We start from the raw sequence: 22,528 nt of genomic DNA, 5'->3' as shown, positions 1-22,528 counted from the left end.
GCCCAGTGAGGGATGAAAGTGATAAAGAACAAGGCCTGGGTGATGGCACAAGCTGGACCATGATACCCATATCACAACGAAATAATATCTCATGATATTTTCAGTCCACAGAAAAACTAAATTGTGGTCCCAAGCCCAAAAATTGTAATTTCTAGTGGAGACCTCCAGCTGCTTTTATTGTTGTTCACGCGTGCTATGCTCTGGCCCTACTGAAAAATCCTGCTACGTCTGTCCAGTTCCGCGGCGGCTCTCCCGCCGTCCCCTTTCGCCAAGGAACACACATGGGCCTTCTCTGGTCGCGGTGGCATTTGAAGGGCACCAGGTCAGAAACCTTGGTTGTGCTGACCTCAGCCAAAGACAAGTGCCGACGTACAAGAGAAAGAGAAAAAAGCTGAAAAATATGGTAAGGACACAACTGAAATAATACAGAGATTTTTAGATGTTAAAATGCCTTAATAATTATCGGAAGATGTGTCCCTAGCCCCTAGCCAGCTCCACCTCAGCCAGGACAGGACCAGCAAAGCCCCTCACTTGTGTCTGCCAGGCGAGCCGCGTGCTGAGAGGGAAAATTTGACCGGGCCAAAACAGATAAAACCCATCAGTTTTCACCGATGTTTTCTAATGTCACGACAGCAACAGTTGTGCCTCTCTGACTTCACTGATATACAACGTGCTGGAGATGAAGCCGTCCCCGTAGCTGTCTGTCGGTGTCCGGCGCTGTCGCTGGGCACGGCAGGATGAGCCTGGCACACGGCGCGCGCCGCTGGTCCAGCGCCGGGCACGGGCATGGCGGTGAACGGCAGGTAGGCTTGATCCGGTCTTCATGAAGAAGAAATTAAAGGTTGTCTCCAAAAAGATGTGCTTGGTCTGGCAGGGACCGGGTGTCAGAGATGTATTTTGCATTACTCATGAACTGGGGATGGGGCAGGGCAGGGATTTGGTGGTCCGCAGGGGACGGCAACAGGCGTCACCTCCTCGGGTATCGGAGCTTTGGGACGAAGGGAACGCAACCAGGATGCTCCGGCATCCTCCAGCTCTCGGTGCGCCCACAAACACGGGTCTGGAGATCTCAACCCAGACCGAGCTCAGCCACACCGCTTGGGTTTCGGGGGGGCTTCCATCCAAACCCCTCCTCCCCGCCGAGGTGGGTACCAGTGGAGCCAGGGAGGAGGAGGAGGAGGAGGAGGATCTCTTCTCCGGAGAGAAATCCGCCTTGCCGGAACAGGCGCTGCCGCTCGCCGCTCCTAGGGGCGCCCGCTGCCCCCCCGGGGAGAGGAGGAGGAGGAGGAGGAAGGAGGAGGATGCTCGGGATGCTCCAGCGGGGCTGAGCGCGGAGCAGGGCTGGGGGGGGGGTGTTCCGAGGCGCTGCCGGCCCCGGCGCTGCCGCCGCTGCCCCCTTCCCGCTGGCCCCGGGCCGGCCGGGCTGGGCCGCGTCCTGCGCAGCGGCGGGCGGGGCGGGGGGCGGGCGGGGGGCGGGCAGCGCCGGGCTCCGTTTAAAGCGGCAGCGGCGGGGCCGCGCTCCCCAGTGCCGCGGAGCCGCCGAGCGCGGCGGAGGCAGTGCGGGAGCGGCCCCGGCATCCTTCTCCCCCCCATCCCGGGGGCATCGGCACCATGCCCCGGCTGGGCAGGCTCCTGCGGCTCCTGGCCCTGCTGAAGCTGCCCTGCTGCCTGCTGGAGCTGCTGCTCTCGGGGGCGGCCCGGGGGCAGGAGATGTACGCGCCCCACTCCATCCGCCTGGAAGGGGACATCACCCTGGGGGGGCTCTTCCCCGTCCACGCCAAGGGACTCCCCGGCGTGCCCTGCGGGGACATCAAGAAGGAGAACGGCATCCACAGGCTGGAGGCGATGCTCTACGCCCTGGACCAGATCAACAGCGACCCGGACCTGCTGCCCAACGTCACGCTGGGCGCTCGCATCCTCGACACCTGCTCCCGGGACACCTACGCGCTGGAGCAGTCGCTCACCTTCGTCCAGGCGCTCATCCAGAAGGACACCTCCGACGTGAGGTGCACCAACGGGGAGCCGCCCGTCTTCGTCAAGCCGGAGAAAGTAGTTGGAGTGATCGGGGCGTCGGGAAGTTCGGTGTCCATCATGGTGGCCAACATCCTCCGGCTCTTCCAGGTAGGGCTGCGCGGGGCCGGGGGCGGCAGCTCCCTCCGTGTGCGTGTGTGTGTGTCACCCCCCCCCTCCGGGTACTCGCTTTGCCCCCCCTCGGAGCATCGCCCTTCCCTCCCAGCCGCCCGCCTCGGCATCTCAGCATCCCCCCCCCCCTCTCCGCGGTGCGTGGCACTTTCTGGATTTATCGCCCCGTTTGCAAGAAGCAATCCGTGAAGGGAAAATGGGGGGGGGGGGGGGGGGGGGGCGGATAGAAAAGGCGGTGATTGAGATGGATTTGCGTATAGGGAGAAATAGGGCTCGGCGGAGACGCGGGGGCACGGCCGGGACGGGTTTCACGCATGAAATCTCCGCGCTGTGCGCGGGCGGGGGGCTGGCAGCGCCGCAGCCGCCCCCGTCCCGGGACTCGGGGGGGGGGGGGGGGGGGGTTGGGGGACGGACACGGGGGATGGGGGGGGCTCTTCATTCGGCGGGGACGGGGCTGCACCGGGCACCTCCACACACCCCACCGCTTCCCGGGCTCGGGCCGGGGGTCCCTTCTGCCCTCCCGGAGGGTGCGGGGCCAGCGCAGCCCCCCGGCTGGCGGGGAGGGGGGGGCTGCACCCCGGGAGCCCCCGCTCCGCAGACCCATGCGTGTGCGGGGAGATGCTCTGCAGCGCCTACCCGTTCCGCTGCACCCCCCCCACCCCGGGGGGAGGCACGGAGACCCCCCCGCAGCCCCCCACCCCGAGGGGCACGGAGACCTGTGTGTCCCCCCCGGGGCTGCATCCTCCTGCCCCGCTCCCGCGCCCCAAGGCCGGCAGAGGCTTTGGTCCCCCCGGGGTGGGGTGGGTGCAGTGGGGGGTCCCCACCCGGGGGTGGGGGGTCCCCCAAGCCCCGGCAGAGAGCAGCGGCTGCGGTGGCAGCGGCAGAACCGCCACCAGATGCATCGTGAGCAGCGGAGTTTCTCGCTTCCTATCCTACGCCTTCGCAGGCGGAAGGTGGTGGTGGGGTTTATTTTTATTTTTGTGCAGCGGGTGGAGAGATTCCCCCGCTCTTCCCAGCTGGGAACTTGTGAGGTTTTCACGGCAAAAATCCCCTCTCTGCTGTCAGCGGTCGCCGTCACTCCTTATTCCCATCTGGCCATCGCGTGCGAGACGGACGGAGCGATGCGCCCGATCGCTGCCCTTCGCTCTGCCCAGCCGGGCTCGGTCCTCTCCGTTTCCCTGCAAGAACATCAAGGATCTGGTTTTGTTTTTCTTGCTTGCCTCCCTCTCTTGGCAAATTAAAATGCGACTTGTGCCGCTCCCGGGCTCGGCGGTGCGCTGAATCGCCAAGGGTTTGCGCGGCTCTCGCATCCCTTTGCGCTGAAACGCTGCCGGGGAGAAGGCAGCCCCGCTCGCGTGTGCGAGCCAGCCCGGCATCGCTCGCTGCGCCCTACTTCGTTCTGTTCGAGACTCCTGGCGTTACAGACACCCCTTCCCCGGCTGCGAAACGGATGAGCTCATGTTCTGCGTGAGCTGGAGCCGAGAAGCCGGCAGGGATGCGAGTGGTGCCGAAGTTCTGCTCAAGTACAGGTTCAGCAGGCGCTGATCTGCTGTAGATGTCCACCAGCCGGGAGGCTGACGTTAGCCAGCTGTTTTATTCCGAATCTCACCCAAGAGCAAACCCTGGGCACTGGGTGCTGAGATCTCGCTTGGAAGGAAATGTACAGTGCCACAATACCTGCAAAATCCTTGGTGATGCGTTGCGTAATGGAGTTTGCAGAGAATAAGGCATTTGGGCAGTTTCTGCATGTGGAGGTATTCATATAAATCAGAACATTTTAATGTGTTGTGACTAAGCATCTGTTCAAAATTGCCTTTTAACCAAATCATCCAGAAAGCAGGAACTGGTACGTACTGAGAGAGATTTTACTGAACACGTATTTTACGGCTCGGTTCTGCCTTCTTTAAGCAGATTTTTTTCATGCAATAGAACTGTTCCCTGTTGTCCTCTCCTCCTTCAAAATGCAGTTCAGAACATGTCCCAGCCAGAGAAGAAAGAACGAACTATTTTGAGAGAGAGGAGGAGAACCGGACCCGTTAAGCAACCAAGTGCTGTTGCATGGGGGTGGGTGAGAAGCTGTGAGTTATTGCAAAGATAAAACCGACCACAAAAAGCTTGTTAAGCTAAATACTTTCTCAGTCTCACGAGCTGTTGCATGCAGCTTGCTGCTTGTGGGTCGCTGTGGGTTTTACTGACCGTGGCAGTGGTGACGGGTGGGGGAGTGGCTCTTCAACACTGGTTTTCAGACCCAGGCTGGCTTTTCCCTAACGTCTCGTTGATGAAAACTGTCTCCATCTGTGGAGGCCTCTGTGAAGAAATGTTACTCAGTAGTGTCTACAATTCTCTGACAGTGTCTTGGAAGAGAAGTATTTGTACTCTACCTTGATGTAGGGAGAAAAAATATATATATAACCCATACAAAGCACAGTGGGGGTTCCTCAACCAGCCACTGATGCTTAAGGGGCTTGCTCTCCAGGATGGGAGAGATGTAGGCTGTTCATCTTCCTCTCTGTGTGCGTAGTTGTGGTATCTCCATGCAGCTCGCCTGTCTGATCCCCATCTAGTGCAGAGGCTGGGGAGCATCTTCAGCTCACGCCAACAGGTGGATCAGCGGGGCAAGGCTGGACCCGGGTCCTCTGATCCGAGTTCATCCCTCTGATTACTGTTTGAACTGTTGTGGAGGCTTCCCTTTGGTAAAAAATGATGCAAAGGATCTACGTTAGACTTGGGCTTTTTCCTGTGTGATGAAAGGAAAAGTCCCTCCCCCTGCCTCTATAATCTCTCTCCCCACTTATCCCACCATTGCACCTTCGATGAAAGGCGATGGGACTGGTGAGGGCGGGGGGCTTCCCCCGGAGCCGTGGGGACGGCCCGGAGTCCCCGCTGCGCACAGCTGCTGCCGGAGCGAAGGGAAGCCGTCACCTCAGCTCTGCCTGCCTTGGCGGACGTGCTCGTGCTGATGGAGAGGAGCTGTCGGGGCTGCTGGGGCTCCGGCGTGGTCAGAGCAGGTCGTTGCTCCGAGTCACATCGGTGCCTTGGAGATGGGCGTAGGAATCGCCAACGAGGGCAGCGTGTCTCCCAAGGCCGAGAACGTGGGGATTTCTCTTCCACAATCACAACTAAGAGGGATGCAACTGCCTTCGCAAGGGCACGGTTCAGAGGAAGGGAGAGGCTTCTCACCCTGTCATTGTCATGAGCGTTGTGGGGACCTTCCCTGAGTCACTGCAGTGAAAACGTCCGAGAGCATCCTGGCTGCGCAGCAGATCAGGCCCTGTGCTTGAGATGCACTGAATCACAGAATGGTAGGGGTTGGAAGGGACCTCTGTGGGTCACCCAGTCCAACCCTCCTGCCGAAGCAGGGTTACCTACAGTAGGCTGTAGAGGACCTTGTCCAGGAGGGTCTTGAATATCTCCAGAGAAGGAGACTCCACAGCCTCCCGGGGCAGCCTGGGCCAGGGCTCCGTCACCCTCAGAGGGAAGAAGTTCTTCCTCATCTTCAGCTGGAGCTTCCTCTGCTTCAGTTTGTGCCCGTTATCCCTTGTCCTGTCGCTGAGCACCACTGAAAAGAGTCTGGCCCCATCCTCCTGACACCCACCCTTCTGCACGGTCGGAGGTTTGGCTGGCCTTTGAAGATCACGCAGATCTTCTCCAACTGGCCATGGTACCTTGGAAGGGGTCGAGCTGGGGGGTGCCTCTGGCTGGGTGCTTGATTTTTGCATCTCTCTGTTTAACCTCCTCCCCTCCCGAAGCGGGGCTGCGCGTGCCCTGGCAGGGGTTGACATCGGACAGCCCGTCTGGACCCTGTCCCGCTGTAGACCAGACCTCCGGGGACCGCGTCGCATCCCGGCGTGGCCGGGGAGGGGCTGCAATGCCGTGGAGGTGGGGAGCAGGGCTGCGTGGCCAGGGGTGCTGCCCGGCACCCCAGGGCCGCGTCGGTGCTGCAGGGCCTGGGGTTGATGCAGCAGACGGGGTGACATGATGTGTGGTGGACCGTGGAGATGTGAGCGCGTGCATGTTCGAGTACGTCAAATACAGCGACTTTTTCCAAATACAATTCTATTAGAGCGTGCCAATAAATAGTATGCCGATGGTAAATTAAATATCTGTTCTAAAAATACAAAAGAAACAATTTGGAAGGCTGGTTCCGAATGCATCAGGGAGTTCAAGGCAATATGTTTCTCGGCTGCTAGTTTTGCATTGTTAAAAAGATTGTTACTTGACAGTGTCGTAGCTTTCCTTACAAATTTAACTCTGTGAAATTCAATAACTGTGCTGAAAAAAAAGTTGCCAAATGTTTCATCTGTTTCATATTTTCTGAGAGTAGAACCATGCAATATGGGGAATATCGGCACACTGATTTCTTTCTTAGTACTGAAAAACTAATTTTTGGGCTCCCTTAGAACTACAGACTTCTCATTACAGGCTGTAGTAATGAACTAATTACTGCTTCAGGTTTCTGTCCTCGGTGGATGTAATTTCACATAGTCAACCAACAATCGTTCTTTCTCCTCTGAATAACTTTTTGCTTTTACCGGTGATGGCTCGTGTGGCCCGTGGGGCTGCGTTACCAAGCACCTTCAGGGAACTTTTGAGAAGCCGGCGTGGGATGAAGGAGCACAGTGAGATTGGGAGTGGAAATTGAAACTTCCCTGCTATTCCTTGGGGGCTTCTGGTTGGATCTGCTTCGGCGGGCACCTTCGTGCTGAATGAGGAAGATGAAAGTTGCCATCCTGCTTTCTGCTCTCAACACAAGGGAGCCAGCGGAATTTCGATTATTCGGAAGGGAATATGGCTTAAAAGTGCAGGTCTGAGTTGAATGCTGCTTTTTATTCTTAGAAAAGGGAGGGCTTTCTCCTGGGCTCTCTGGGTGTCCCTCGCCAAAGCGGTGGTAGCTGCCTGCGTCGGCAAGCTGCGGCTGGCTGAGCCGCGCCGTGTGCGAGGTGCTGCGACTGGCGTCGGCGGAGATGGCGGTTCTGTCCCAGCTGCTGGCTCGAGGGAATGAAATTTGGCTCTCGGCGAGCAGCGGTGCCTCTTCCTGCTGGATTGGCAGCACGGGCACAGGCGAGGAGGATGAGGGCTGCATGAGAATGGCTTTGCAGAACGTGTGATCCCATGATTCCAAGAGGTTCTTCTCAAGTGTTTGGGTTCTGATGTGTTTTGTGCTGCTTGTCTGATCAGTTGCTCTGAACTCCCGCGCTCTGCGGCAGAAGCGTTTGCAAACTGACCGCTCCTCCCTCTCGCTGAAGTTTCCTGCAGGAATAGGGGATGCAGGCCCGAAGGTGTCCGTGGGTAAGGGTCCTGCCGAGCTCCCTCCTGCTGAACGTGCCCTGGTGAGGTGGTGGTGAATGGCCCGTTTAATCGACCGCAGCGTACCTGCCACGGGGGGACTCTTGGGCTGTTGCTGGCGTTGGGGAAGAAAACTACTGCACTTCAGAGGTGTTTTTCTCTAGATGCTAATGCATTTTGAACTCATTACCAGTTTATTGTGGTTTCCTCTTCTAACAAGACAACACTGTTTTTAGGAAATGGAGCAATGATTCATTTTATAAGAGAGATTTTAGGAGAGCTTTGCATTTTTCGCTTGGACTCGTATAGAGAATTTAACAAAAAGCTGAAAACAGGAAACAGTAAACTTAATGCTTCCCCTCGCTGCAAAGAATAGCTTTTGTGTTTCTCAGCAAGCTTTCGTTTTCATCAGCCTCTGAATATTTGTCCTTGTTGTTACTGATGTGCCTAACACACGTCAACAAGCTGAGCCCTGCAGCTCGACTGCATTGTTGTGGAAATATTGGGCTACGTTTACTAGATGGGGAAGCTTATTTCACCTGTGGAAATCAGACGTAAAGGGAAACTCTTGCTTCAGGAATCCACGTGTTTCCATGTGGAGTTACTGATGGGAGGTTGGAGGTGCTATGAATGTATTTTTCTGGAACACGATGCTTTGGAGGTAATATTTATTTTTGTGACAAGGCAAAATTCCGTATTAGCAATAATCTTGGCTCTTAACCTGTTTTCGAGTGTGTCTCTGTAGATGTTGGGTAGAAGGGTCTGCAAAGAGCCATCTGGAAGAAGGCTGGCTCTGCCAGGAGAAGGATGCTCACCCGTGGAGAGGGACAGAGGGAGGACAGGGCTCGTGTGAGCGAAGGATTCCCAGATGACTGGGGGTGGCACAGGGGGATGCCGGGACGTGTCGGCTCGGACGGTGAAAGCATATGTTCAGCAAGTGCACTTGTGCAATTCCCAATTTACTGTGTGAAAAGTAAGGTGACCTCTTTGGGATGACAAATGGAGGGATCATTTCAAGGCATTAATTTTTATGAAAGAAATATTGATCTGGTTTTGAATCTCATAACACTAATACTGTAAAACTGCATGTACTATATTCTGTATTTTATTCTATTAAATAAGTTTTGCTTGTAGGCATTAAAACCATCCACCACAATACTCTGCACCATAATATCAGAAGTTGTTATTTCTGTTTATAGTGATATTCAAATTAATCTCAATGAGTGACAATGCCGACTGTCCCAGACATAGGACTGTGATGAATTTTATCATCATATTGGAAGATACGAAGCATGTAATTAAGGCTGTTTGGAGAGCATGGAATCCAATATAGTCAGGTCATTAGTGTGGTAGAGTGGGCATCCAGGCAGAGACAACTCTGAAGAAAAACAAGTGTTTCTAAAGCCTTCCTGATTACTGATGATTCACAAGGTCCTATAGAGCCCTTCTGCTGAAGGCAGTAGAGGTATTCTGAATCATCACCAATTTAGCTGAGAATGAAGCATGGTCCTGTTATGGACCATTAAAGTGTGGTAGCTCTGCCCTGCCCCAGGCCACCGGTCGCTCGTGCACAATCACCAGGGATGTGACCTTGCTGGAGTAACTCCCCTATCTCCAGACCCAGCGTAGTTCTCCCATGCAATTCTACTACATCGCGAAGAGAGGGTTCGAATGACCACAGTAAATGTACAGGAATGGTCTAAAAGCTCTTTAATTTCTGGCCCCCTGCCTGCACAGACAGCACAGCGGAGCTTCCCGTGGCAGCGTGGCTGGCGTGCAGCTCGGGGGCTGGCGAGCGTGGTGGAGCAGGTACCGAGGTGGGGTGTCTGGGCTCCCGTGCGCTGTGTTTTGTAACGAAGCTCTTCGTTGTATCCATGCAGATGCGGTGGCAGGGTGCAGGGGGGGCACCCCAAAGGGCTGCTGAGACCTTCACCTCGCCCCTTCTCCATGGGCGAAGTGCCTCCGTTCGATGAGCCTTGACAAGTGGTGTTACGTGTCTGGAGAAACCATGACTCCAGCAGAATTGCCCAACTTCTGTCTAGCTTGGTCTGCGTTGTCATCAGTGATGCTTTTGCTGTGTCACTTGGGGTGCTGGGAGAGGCATTAGCACAATGGATGAGTGCGAGGGTGTTGCAAAGTATGGATCCTCTTCTGCCTGGGCTGGCGGGGTGATGCAGGCCAGTGCCTCCCTTCCAAGCACTTCTAAATGAACTTGGCAAGCGTGCCCAAGCCCCTGCGAAGTGCTCCTGGTTGGAGATCGCCTTTCTCCTGGCGCTGAGATCATGCGAAGCTCTCGGACTACCTGGCCTCTGGTTTAAATGGGAAGAGATGGCAGACTTGGGAGACCTTCCCTTCTGGGAGACCTTCCCTTCTGAATGCCACGCGCTGCCTGGCGTGGCACGGAGAAAACCTTTTCACATGCAGGGCACATCAGAGCTCTGTTTTTGTTCAAAGGCTTGCCTGAGCTGTGGGGGTGGGGGGGACAGTAGGAGCAGCCTTAAGTTGCAAGATTTCATGCTGATGATGGTTCTATTTAATGTCTATGGATATGTGGCTCATGGCAGGGGGGTTGGAACCAGATGATCTTTAAGGTTCCTTCCAAACCAAACCATTCTATGATTCTATGTTTGTGTATATAACTACATCTACACTTGCACATATACAAAAAAATAATTTTTTTTTATGGAGCTATTTATGTTCTAAACATAAATGACCTGTCTTTAACGTCTTGCTCAGGGATAAGGTTGGGAAGGGGAGAGCAGCCACGAGCACCGGGCCATGGTGGGTGAGGATGGGATGGAGCCCACCTCTGCCTTCATTGACTACCACTGCCGTCAGTCATGTCACCTGCTTGTTTGGCTTTTCGATTCTCTCTGTCTCACATTATGATGATGTTAGGGCTGGGAAGAATCAATGATGTGTGATTAATAGAGAAAAGATGCATTTCAGTAAAGCAGAGCCACCTCAGAGGCCTTCAGCAATACAGTCAATGGGCTATGTTTGGGCTTGGCTGTTCCCACTCGGGAAGTGAGCGAAGGGAGGATGGGCAGAAACGGTGATGGAGGACAGGGGGAAGAGCCTGGCGAGGTTGGCGTGCGGCTGGTGCAGGGTGAGAGGTGCTGGAAGGAGGATGCTCTGTGGGACTGGCTTTCCTTCTCCAACCACCAGCCGCAGGTCTTCTCCCTGCAGCAGCTGGGGTGGCTTTCTGGATCCTGACACGGGCAGAGGGGACAGACGGCGGGGCTGTGGTGGCTCTTCCCTTTGTGGCAGGCTGCTGTGTGCCCACCACCTCGGTCTCTGCCTGGGGGCTGCTCTGATGGATCAAAGGGAGGGTCGAGGTCAAGGTGGAGGAGCTGAGAGCAGTCCCTGCAGCTCATTGCCCTCACAGGGGAAGCAGTCAAGGTCAAGTCTCTATCGTCACAGCCCAGATCAGTGCAAGGCGGTGGCACAGGAGCCCCAGGGAGGACCCAGCCCCGTCAGCATGTCACACAGCGGGTAGCTGGCAGGGCTGCTCGCCTTAGCCCGAGGGCAATGCCTTGCTGGAGCTGCTTTACTGCTTCCAGTTCAAAAGCCAGATAATCTGGACCTGGCTTTGGTGTGGTCCCTGCGCTCCGCTGCCTGCTGTAGATGTGCCCTTAGATCTTGCTCTTACAGTTTTACAGCTGTTTTTGGCTTTTCACTTGCGGGTATAACAACTGCTGACAAAGCCAAAACCTTAAGCTGTAGTTGTCGTGAAAAAAGACTCTGATCCAGGTTCTGCTCAGGTGGGTTGGTACAAACCTGTGTCTCACAGGATCCCAGCATGGTCAGGGTTGACAGGGCCCTCTGTGGGTCACCCAGCCCAACCCCCTGCCCAAGCAGGGTCACCCAGAGCAGGCTGCACAACACCGCATCCAGGCAGGGCTGGAATATCTCCAGAGAAGGAGACTGTCTCCACTGCCTTCGTTGGAGATGTCACCTTTCCGTGGCTGGTGGTGGGGTGCAGCAAGCTGCCCAGGGTGCCTGCGGCCGGTGGGGTTCAGCGATGCGAGCCCCGGGGAGCGAGCGTGGCCCCTTCCGAGCCGCAGCCTTGTGGCGAGCCGAGCTCTGCGCTGCCTTCGAACGCCCCGCATCACTGGGAACGTGAGAAAACGGCCTGGGGTGGGGTGGTAGGGCCTTTCCAGGGCTGGTGGGAACAGTCACCCTTTTTGTTCATAAACCCAATTTCAGTTACAGAAGTGACGGTGTAAAAGCCAATATAGATGCCTGCATGTGGTTCTTCTGGCAGCTATCTATGACTGGCCTACACAAAGGCCCTAATCCCAACTTTCCCTAGAAGAGTGTCCATACAGAAACAGGACTATAAATCCAAATCTTGTAGAGGACACAAACACACACTTATCCCAGCGCATTTTCCCAGCGTTTTCCGTGGAGGCTCCAGCTCTGGCTGGTGTCGGTGGGAAGGCAGCAAGCTGGACAGGGGTCTGGCCGATTCCCTGGGACAGGGTCAGGCATCCCTTGGTCCTGGTAGCGTCCCCTCGCCCTCCTGCTCCAGCCCCTCGGGTCCTGCCCTCCTGTTGTTGGGGGGCAGAGGTTTTCGGTGCCTTTGGCCATGGTTCTCTGTATTTGTGGTGAATCTCTGATCCCAGATAGGACCTGTACCGCCAGGCTGGTCCTAGCAGGTGCTTGGATAACTTGGTTTATAAACTTTTACGAAGAATGTTCTACAACCTCCTTGAAAGACCTTTTTTTGTCGTCTTAATAGTCAGCTTTTATCCTCTTTGCTGGAAATTTTCCTGGTTTTGTTTTGACTCTACTTTCACAGCAGGCAGGGAGGCTTAAGTGCAGCGCAGGATGCAGTAGGTACCGTCCTCAAGCAAGACTTCTGCTCTCCCTTCTGTGCTGGGAGTTAGGCACAAAACGTAGAGGTTTTTGAATGCTTTAGTGGGAGATATTTATCCGTAAGATTAACGTTGACTCAGCTGGAACTTGTGAAACCCCATCTCTGTCCGATTCAGGCTCGAGATGTTAGCCTGGATTTCCAGTGGTCTGGATGGGTACTAGTGGTTGTCTTCAATTCTGTCTCATCCCAGTGATACATTTCGAGTCTAGGCTACCTGTGTTTAAAAAGAAAAAAAAAAATCAAAAATCACATGAGAAGTTTGCTTCCACAGTAGCCTTTGTTTAAAAACCTGAAAATTTTCCAAATGAAGAAAATAATAAAATCCCAATTCTCTTCATTGGGTATCTTGCATGGAGAGGACAGAGGGTTTGGTATCTCAGGAGACCTTTGTGCCTACGTTGTCTGAGATGGAAATGCCCAGGTTCGGTGCCTTGCAAATTTTTCTCTGCTGCCATTTTAGAATTTGCGGAGAGTAACATTCTGCAAGCTCATGTGCAGAAGATTTTCTAATAAATTTATTATTTCATAAATATTTTAATAACAGTAATTATGCATTCATCAGAATGGATATTTGTTTCAATGTCATTAAATTCAGCCTCATAATTATATGCATGGTATTTTTGCACACAGTACAAACGGAGTGCGATTGCTTTGTAAATGTAGCGCAGCACTTGGCGACACGGGAGGAATTTACATTTCTGCAGGACTGTCATCTCCAGCTCTTGGCATGCTCAGTACACCAAGAAGATCGGGACAGGGGGAAATTCTCCTCTATGAGGGGAGGATTTGGGCCTGAAGAACTGCAGCAGGCTGCTGTTTCCAGCAGCAGCAACAAATGAGCTCCTTGATACAATATCCCAGACGTAATGTGAACCGGGGGACGTCGAGGTGCCAGCTGTGCCACCGCTGATGTGACCGTGCTGAGCCCGCTCTGCGCACACCGAGAGCCACCGCCGCGGGCTGGGCTGCCAGGGCTGATGTGCTGACCTCCGAAATGAATTCAGAAATTTATTTTTTTTGTGATGAATCTATACTTTTGAACACAGATTTATTTTTAGACATCTTGAGAGGAACACAGGCAAATTAGCGTTAAAAGTTGTGTCGCCAAAGAACGCTTGAGTACACCGACCACAAGCCTGGTGGCAAATTCCCTGTTCTCTGTGAGCATGGCCCGTTGTCCCGGGAGAGCCGCCTGGTTGCTGCACTCTCAGCACCTCGACTTGATAGACATGGCTTGGTCAGCCTAATGAACACTTTTCTTTTCAATCATGGCATCAGAGACCGCTAATGTTTGATCCCAGTCATGCAAGACTCTATGTAAAATACTTACTTTAAACACGGTAAATAGCTATGAGTGATACTCTCTAAAAAGTGAATCAAAGATAATCTTTTTTCCAGGATGAGCCCAACTGACCGTAGATGTCTGGTAGATCTCTAACGCTCATCTTAAGTTGTGTCAGCGTATCCCGTGTATCTCAGTCCTTAATTTCCATGTTTTTAAAAAAAAAATGAATCAAAGGTAACCTGATCCCATCCCACGTATCAGCCTGTGTCTTGTGTATCTCAAGGACAACGCAGAGTTTAGTGTTCACCATGTTGCATTCTCCATTGATTCCCCAGCCTTCAGTGTTTGAATTTGTTTTGACGCTCAGGCCCGTAACCACCTCTCTTGTGCTGTAACACGTGTTCTGGCTGTGTCCAACACTTGCTGTGGCTCTCCCCATGAAGCTTCAAAGTTCAGGCCTTGCGTCTCTGCTGATGCAGCCAGAACAACCTGTGTTGCCTTCTCCCCTTCCTGTCCTTCCCATTGCACAGAAAAAGGAGTTGATGGAGGCCTCTTGGGAGTGTTGTCACTGTTGCCTTCCTTACCCTGTCTTTCCCGCTTGTGGTTTCTCTTGCATCTCCTATCCCTGCCCGCAGGGATAACCCTTCCCACCCTGCCTGCCCATGCGTGGGGATGTGGTGGGAGCACGGCTTCCCAGAGGACCACCCACCTGTTCCTGGGTGATGAGAGCTGAGGGCATAGCTGGCTTTATTCAATTTAAAAAAGCGGTTCTGTATGGTTGGGGCCAAGTTCACCGCTGATAGATGTAAGTGGAGCTCTGACAGCTTGGACCAGCTGGGGCTGTGGCTTTCCTTGCTATGTATTTATTCCCTTTGGAAATGGGTACATTGCCCAGTTCTGTGAGCTTTAGGGCGTCGGGTATGCTGAGATGCCCTTAGTGCGTGGTCATTTCTCATATCCTCTCATGCTGAAGAGATGAATGTGAAAAAACAAGATGCAGGCTAACCTCATGGATGGCTGAAAGCTAATAAATTCTCCTGTTGTCTTAAGTGTAATAACAGGTCAGAAGAGCCTAGACAGCATCACCACCAGTTTTAATTGCACTAGTGCCTTGCCACTAGAGAGACAAGACAAAGTGCCCAGAGCTGTTTCTCGTGCTGATCCCATCGAGATGGAGTCCTAATAGGTAGGATCAAGGCCAAACCCCATTCAATAAAAAAATAGCAGGAATAAATCAAAAGTTAAAGGGAAACTGTCAATTTAAATTTGGCTGGAAGTTGTTATTTTTACAGAAATAAAATCCAGCACTAATAGAGATCTTTTAGTGATTTTTAAAGAAGGTGCTTTTGCAGTAGTACTTGAATGCACAGGCATGATATTGACAGTCAAAATTAATTAAATGACTTTTTGTGGGTTTGTAGTTTCTCTCTGACAGCAGCACGGAAAATCTCACTGTATTAGTGATGTAAAGGAAATTATCTTTTTATGGTGCGTATAGCGTTACTACATTGAAGGATTTTCAAAATTAGGAAAGGCTGTTTTGATGTCTTGATTCCCCAGCAAGTCTGTGGCAACTGGGAGCCCATTCCTGGGCTTGAAAACATTTCCCGTAGCGGAGTGTCAGTGCCCTGGGTAAAGCGATTTGCGTACTGTGCGGGATTCTGGAAGCTGACACAAAAAAATTAATTTTCCCTCTGCCTGCAGCAGCCACGATGGCATCAGCCCTGGGGGACTTGCAGCTTGTTTTCACGTTGTTAGCTAGATTGGGTATGTGGAAACGGAGAGATGACTGCACTTGGTCGGGCTTTGTGGAGGATGTCCAGGCCAGCTGCAGACGCCGAGGTCTGTGCCGCGTCCCGGTGAGGCCGGGCAGACGGTGTGCAGGGCAGCAGAGGGGCCGAAGTCCATGGAGAGGAATTTTTTGTGATAGGGTAAACTCTGGAGGGTATTAAATCCATGAAGAAACGACAGAAATCACAAATACATTTTTCCCCACCTGTGATAAACGTATTTTCCTAGAGAATCATTATTAAAAAAGCCCCCAAACTCTGTGCTTATTTTCCCGGGAAGAATCTTCTTACATTGCTTGAGAAAAATAAATACCTCTAAGCACAAAAGCACCGGGGAGTGAGGCTGATAACGCTTCTATAAAACGTCCTGCTTGAGACAAGCAAAGCTTCTGCTGCTATCTCCAAGAAATCTATCTGCTGGTGAAATAAAAATGGTTTATTCAGATGTGCGTTGTAGGGCTACGTTTATGCCGAATGCACGTGTGTGAAGTAAAGCCCGTATTTGTTTCTGCGCTGCAGCCCTGCCCTTCGATGCGTGGTGACTCTTTCCTGGTGACCGTAACCCCGCAGCTATCCCGGCCCAAACCCCGCGTCCGCCGCGGTGGAAACGCCCCGCGCAGAACCGGAGCGGGGCCGGCAGCCGTCGCGCGGAGCCGGGCTGCGGCGCGGGCCTGGGGTAGCAGGCGTGCGTTAAACTACGAAAAAAAGTTGAAACAGTTTATCAAAAATATTAACTGTTCCACCGGGCGAGCTAGGTGATTTGTGGTACCCCTACGCAGCAAATTCTCGTATGCATTTCTTTGCAATGGTTTATTTTTACATATTGCTTTGTTTTTCCTCTTGCTACTTTTTTGAATTGGATTTTTTTAGCGATGAATGTGCGTGTGCTTCTCCCTCTCCCCTCCCTCCGCTGTTCCTCACTCAGCTCCCGAGCAGTCTGGAAAATTGGTCTGACAGTCGATCCTGATCTCCGGGGTGAATTTAGATAAGATGCTATTGGGTTCATGAAATGAAGTTTTTTTTTTCTTGTGCCGTTATAAAGGTATCATTGAGCTGTAGCGAAACTAGCAGACTGTTCTGTCTTTCCTACTTTTTGTAGAGCATGTTAAATCTTCTCACTTAAAGTATGATAAATATAGCACACATTAAAAATAACAAAAATAATGAGATGTAGCTTAAACGCACAGCTAGGAGAAAACACGATCTGGATTGAACTGTGTCTGTACTGTTCATTAATCCTTTTGGCATATTTGTTGACTTTTTTTTTTGGTAATGTGCTCCATGAAGACAAGTTAAAAATGCCAGTTATCTAATGAAATTAAATTGCACTGAGGCTTGTGCTGCTTTACCTCTCAGATTTGTGCTTTGCGTTGTACCTGGTATCCTGAAAGTTTCTCGGTGGTACTGGGGTTTGCTGGGGGGCGAGATGGGGTCTGGGCTGCGGTACTGGTCGGGCTGCGGCGTTACCTGGGCGAGGCTGGAAATGCTCCCTGGGGTTTGGAGCGGCTGGGGATTGTCAAGGCCAGTAAGTGGGAATAAAGTACATTTCCAGTTCCTCCCGTTTTCATTTTATCCCAGCCAAAGTCTGAAAACCAAATCGTTATGTTGATTGTTACTATGAAACTTAAGAAGCTGTTTTGTTTTTAACTGGTGGTAGCCTTCTGGGGAGTGTTTCAATGGTGAGAGTTAAAGTTATGAGTTGCTGAGCTCCTTTGTCTGTGGTCATCCTTCTTCCTGCACCTACACTCTTTGAGTGATCTGTTTTTCATGGTCTGCGATTGCAGATCAGTTCCTTAGTTTGCTTTGGGGTGGCAAAATCCACGTTGCCTTTGGTTGACCAGTGGGCAACGGAGGAATGCTTTGCTGCTCCTGTACTGGGAGCGTTTTCTTCGGGTGCATGGTGTTCCACTGGTGAGACTGGGACAGCAGGTGATACGGGACCTGGTGACTCCGTTGAAACCCTACAGCATGACTTAGAGCGAGCCTTTAAGGAAGGTCTATGTGTGCTTAGTGATTTACCTGGGATGCTTATCGCAGGGAAGGGGCATATTCAGCCTGAGTGACAGCCTGTCACTTCCCAGAACAAAATACTCTTATAAGCTACAGCAATTTTAAAAATAGAAACCAGGGAGAAAATGGATTTGAAGGTACATAGCACTCAGACAGATGGGAATTGGTCCTAATGGGCCCTGAGCTGTGCGAGGGATGGAGGGCTGTGAGCACAGCCAGGGCAGTTAGCTGCAGGTGGGAGAAAAGTCACCGCTCTCATAAGTCTCCCCTTATCAAACTTATTTTTATTCCTAATTTGGACAAAGAACTCCCTCAGAGTTGAACTTTTCCTTGTTTGGCTGCTGCGAGGGGCCGCTGGTGTCCAGGCTGGGTGTGATGGAGGAATCAACCACAAAAACGTTCTGTAGGACTTGCTTTGCTTTGTAACAAAACCCCATTTTTTTGCTGGAGTGAATGTGTCAGCAGAATTGCAGAGATTGCCCTTACCGTAGGATTTTGCTTATTGTCTTTGAGATGGACATAAAATCTACCCATAAGTAACCAACTCAACGTTTTCTTTCATAGCTTTGAAAAGAGAGAAACCCTGCCAGCAGTCTAGCAGGCTAATAGAGTGAAGGGACTTCTCGTGCAAAAGAAAATCATGTCCACTTTTAACACGGATTAATCTCAGACTGCCAGCATTGCTGACTTCTCAACGTAACATTTCGTTGCTTGAGAATCCCAGTTGGTCTGGAGAATGATGCATGTTATTTTGGCAGTTAAGTATCGTGACCATCTTGGTTTTGGTCAGATGGGTGTGCTGGGGTTGTCGACAGCTTCGACGTAATGGCAGATGGAAAGGGTTGTAGTGAAATCTGCTTCCTGCATTGGCTGATATTTGTGCTGAGAGTGGCTTTGGGCATAAACCGGCGGTGGTTTGGATGGACACGGAGTTGTGAGAGACTCAACCCCAGCCTGTGTGAGGATTAGTGCCTTTTCTTGGCAGTACAAAGGGAATCAATGATATCTTTAACTTCTGAGCGAGAAGACTTATCCCTGAAGTGTCAGAAGGAAAACCTTCTTTTGCAGCTTCAGGAACGCAGGTGGTTGTCACCGGAGCTCTCTGAGGACAGTTCATGGTGTTGGTCTGAGCTGCCAAGCGCTAGGCATGGTGAGCGTCCAGCCCATCCAGAGTTTGGGTGTTGTGAGGATGGATCCTAAGAGGAGGCAAGCCTGTTCTGGTGGTGATTTTTTCTTTATGTGAAGATGAACTTCTCAGGTTAATTAGCTGATTTCCTCCCCCCCTGCTTTGCACTTTATCATTATGTATCTCCAAATGAGTTTGTACATTCACACCTTGTTGACAAGAACATTATTCTGGGGAGCAGCGATCACAGCTTCGCTGGTATTGTGTCTAACCAACGGGGTCGATGAGGTCCTGGTGAGACAGGAGTGCTGAGCTGGAAAACCCAACAGAGCTTTTTCGATAAAAGGAGAGATAGGATTGTAGGCTTTATTTAAAATGTGATCAAACTCCTGGAACTTTGGGGACTGGGATTTTTTTTGTAAAACAGTCAGAAAAAACACGTAAACTTCAGATTTTGTACAAAACTTGCAGACATAAGCCTGCCAGACAGGCTCAAAACTCAAAAACGTTGTGAAGTTTTAACACAGTTATTTTGATGGAAGTGTAAGTGTAAGATTCTCACAGCAACTCAAGGCTACAGGATTATTAAAAGTTACACAAACACAACTGCAACGGCAGTAAAATTGCAAAGCCCTGAATATGCTGTAAGATGCTCAGGACATTTCTGCAGACTTTCTCCTGTATGGGAAAGAACCTAAACTTGAAAAAAGAAAAAGTTTTTATAGGCAATTTTTAAGTTTTCAGTAATTTCGACGCTTTGACAAGTGAAGGTAGACATGTTAAAAATAAAAGCTGTTGAAATTTGGTTAAAATCTTAGGTCATAAAAAAATGTACTCATGTGGTGTATGAAATAGAGTGCGTAAAGGTAATTCACGCTTGCTGGAGTCCCACCAGTGACCTCAGCCGCGGATCCATGCGGACCCGTCGCTTTGGTGGTTTTGCCCTTTTCGACTCCCTCTCTCGGGTTCCGTTCGCTAATCCAGTGCTTCGGCTGGTGCTTGTGGCATCTCAAGTGCTTGATCCTCTTCAAACAGTTGACATCCTCTCAGCGCATTAATTCCTCTCTGGCGTTGCAATGATAAGGTATTGATGAGAAAACTTGGAAGATTAAGGCTTGAATTGAGTAAGAGTAGGACTAACCTTCATTAATGCGTCTCACTGTTTCATATGTGACAGTTTATCTGCTCTTAATTAATGTTGTTAAAAGTACGTTGTAGATATGTGATTATAGACTTATTTAAAAAAGCAATGAGATGGTGAGTAGCTGTCATGGTCCAACAAAAGGTGTGTACTGGGATGGCAGGAGAAGAAAGGTAGTTACCGGTATAGCTAAGTCATCTGCACCGCAGGAACCTCATGAGGTGACTGCTGGCGGTAGGTGGCCTCTCTGTCTCTGAATTACGTGGAAATTGGACCGAGCAGCCAGTGAATCTTTTTCAATTTTGCCAGTTTTTATTGACTCCTGTAATTGTCCTAATGAGACACTGCATTTAAGTTGTCTAGTCTCTCCCACCCACTATTTTTTCTCTAGCTTTTCTGAAAGTCTATTTTTTACACGGCAGGCAGTTCTTTACATTAACAGTTTTAAAATGACAGTTCTTCTATATCTTTTTTAAAATATTCTCTGGGGAATTATGCTTCAAACAGGGAAATTGTATGTTTCATTATCAAAAAGGTTTCAGGCTTTATCAGAATCTTTTTGATATAGTTGTCACGGAGGTTTTTATTATTATTGTTAAATTGAATAATGGGGAGGAACCTATTCTTAAGTCTTTGTGCAAGAACTAAAATTTAAATCCAGATAAATCTGCTCTGTTTGTAAAAGTGACTTTTTAAGGTTAACTGCATTTAGTTACCATCATTGGAAGTGCAGCTTGGTTACTTTCTCTGAATTACATAGCAAGGGGTTTTGCAACTGTAAGAAGGGAAGATTGAACCCGACTTTTAAATGTAGATTGAATCCCTGGTAGTTACTTTTTAGGGACTGTTCTTTCTTGGTGACCAGGAGAAACCCTCCCTTAACCTCGCAGGGATGAAGTCTTTTGGTTGTGGCATGGAAAGAGATGCTTCAGAAAGACCTGGAGGTGGATTTTCTTCATAGTAAGTACAAAACGCTTCCTTCTGGGTGGGGAGTGAGGTGCTCCGCAGGCAGAGCAGGTCGGACCCGTCACCCTGTTCATGGTCCTTGCCAAGGACGGGCTGAGCAGAAGTTACTGGCACTGCTCGCTCTCCTGAACTGCAGTAGCTCGGTGATTTGAGCCAAGTAACTGTGGACAGCTTTCCTCTGGCTTTACCTGGTTGATAGGGGAGCGCTGCCGGCGCCGGAGCATCCTCACCCGTGGCTCAGGGATGCTGCCGCAAGTTAGCATCACCTCTGCGGAAGCGGGCTCTGCACCAGCAGCTCAGCTGGAGTGTCATGAAGCTGGAAAAATCACTCTGCTGGAGGCAGGATGCTAATTATTATTCTGCATGAACTCGGTATTGTTCATAGCCATCAAACATCCCCGGGACGGCAACAGCTCCCGATTTCTTGGGGCTGGGATGGAATCTGAATACGCAATAAAGAGATGAAAAGCTTGGATCTGAGCGAGCTCTTGCAGCTGGGAGTCACCGCAGCAAGAAAAGCGGAGGCAGCAGAGTGTAACCTTTTTGAAATATGGGTCAAATTCAGCAAATAGTTTTGAAATAGTTTTGTCTGAAAAAAAAAAAGTAGAGGAATAGTTTGAAAATGTAAAAAAAATAATGAATTCATTTCAGCATATTCAGGCTACCCCAGACTTTAGGGAGCTCCCAGTTCAGAGAAAGCATGAAACGTAAATGCTTTCTGTAATGGTTACTGCGACGAGCATACTCAGTATGCCCATGAAATGCATTGTTTTTTCCTTCGGATGCTGAGGCTTGTTGACAGTCAGGGGTCAGAAGAGTCGCCCAGGACTGGTTTGGTGTAACGCTATGGGGACTTTCCTTGTAATTGCCACAGTAAGGCAAATTGCAATAGGCATTTGAAGATAACAAGTTTAGATACTGACCTTTTCCAAAGGCTTTGATGAAAGATGTGAAAAATTGGAATTCATTATAATATTTCTAATTTCCTGACATTAAAATAGGAAAGACTTTCTCAATGTGCATCTTCTCAAATAGTTATCATCAAATGGCCTAGTTTAACAGAGGTCCCTTGACTCTATGCATGCCAATGAACTTAACTATTGAACTTATAAATTGGTGCTAATATATGCTCTACAAAAGGAAGGGATTTCTCTCTGTATACATTGCTGTCAAACAATCCATTGCTGTGGTATAAATGCCTGAATGAGTTTGGTCTAAAGGAGCATAAATACATTTAAATGAATTTAAAATTAGGACTATTAAAACAACTACACCTATCCCCTAAGAGCATTTGGGGGCAAAATGAAATTCAGGATACACATAAAATATATTAAAAAAAAAATCTATATATGATTATATATGATTTTAACATTGTAATTATTTGTTTTTTGTTTAAAGTCATAAGAAAGCACAAAAATAATTCTTAGAGCAGTTTCTAAGACCATAGGGAGGGTAAACAAAAGCATCTGAAGGCTGTTTACTGTTGAGAATAGGCAGAACTGTGGTTTGGTGCCAGTTTGTTTATTTTTCTGTGGGTGGGGGTGTTTGGGGGGGTTTATCAGCGACTTGAAAGCCCCTAACCCAAACCATTCTTCAAGGCTTTGTTTAAAGACACAATGAGACAGTCCCGGCTCTAAAGAATTTACCATCTAAGCAGAAGAAAACAAAGGGGTTGGAGGAGTGATGCGTTATCTCCCTCTTGCAGATGGAAAGCTGAGAGGCAGAGCAGATGGAGTGAGTTGCCTCTGATGGCTGAGGACAATCATCACAGAATGTTTGGGGTTGGAAGGGACCTCTGTGGGTCATCTAGTCCAACCCTCCTGCCGAAGCAGGGTCACCTACAGTAGGCTGTAGAGGACCTTGTCCAGGGGGGTCTTGAATATCTCCAGAGGAGGAGACT

The 22,528-nt window shown here is 50.4% G+C and overlaps 1 protein-coding gene across 3 annotated transcripts in view; it reads left to right on the top strand.

Annotated features, from left to right (window-relative positions):
* The first annotated feature begins 1,537 nt into the window (after positions 1-1,537).
* The window catches only part of GRM7 (glutamate metabotropic receptor 7), a 310,746-nt gene continuing 289,755 nt past the window's right edge, over positions 1,538-22,528 (top strand). For all 3 annotated transcript variants that reach the window (XM_075432729.1, XM_075432727.1, XM_075432728.1), the window contains exon 1: positions 1,538-2,121. In XM_075432729.1, coding sequence (XP_075288844.1) covers positions 1,612-2,121 — 510 coding nt within the window. In that variant the 5' untranslated portion in view covers positions 1,538-1,611. The remainder of the gene's footprint in view (positions 2,122-22,528) is intronic.

Source organism: Opisthocomus hoazin, chromosome 11 (genome assembly GCF_030867145.1).
Source record: "Opisthocomus hoazin isolate bOpiHoa1 chromosome 11, bOpiHoa1.hap1, whole genome shotgun sequence".
Taxonomy (NCBI): Eukaryota; Metazoa; Chordata; class Aves; order Opisthocomiformes; family Opisthocomidae; genus Opisthocomus; species Opisthocomus hoazin.
This window is presented reverse-complemented; position numbering and strand designations above follow the sequence as displayed.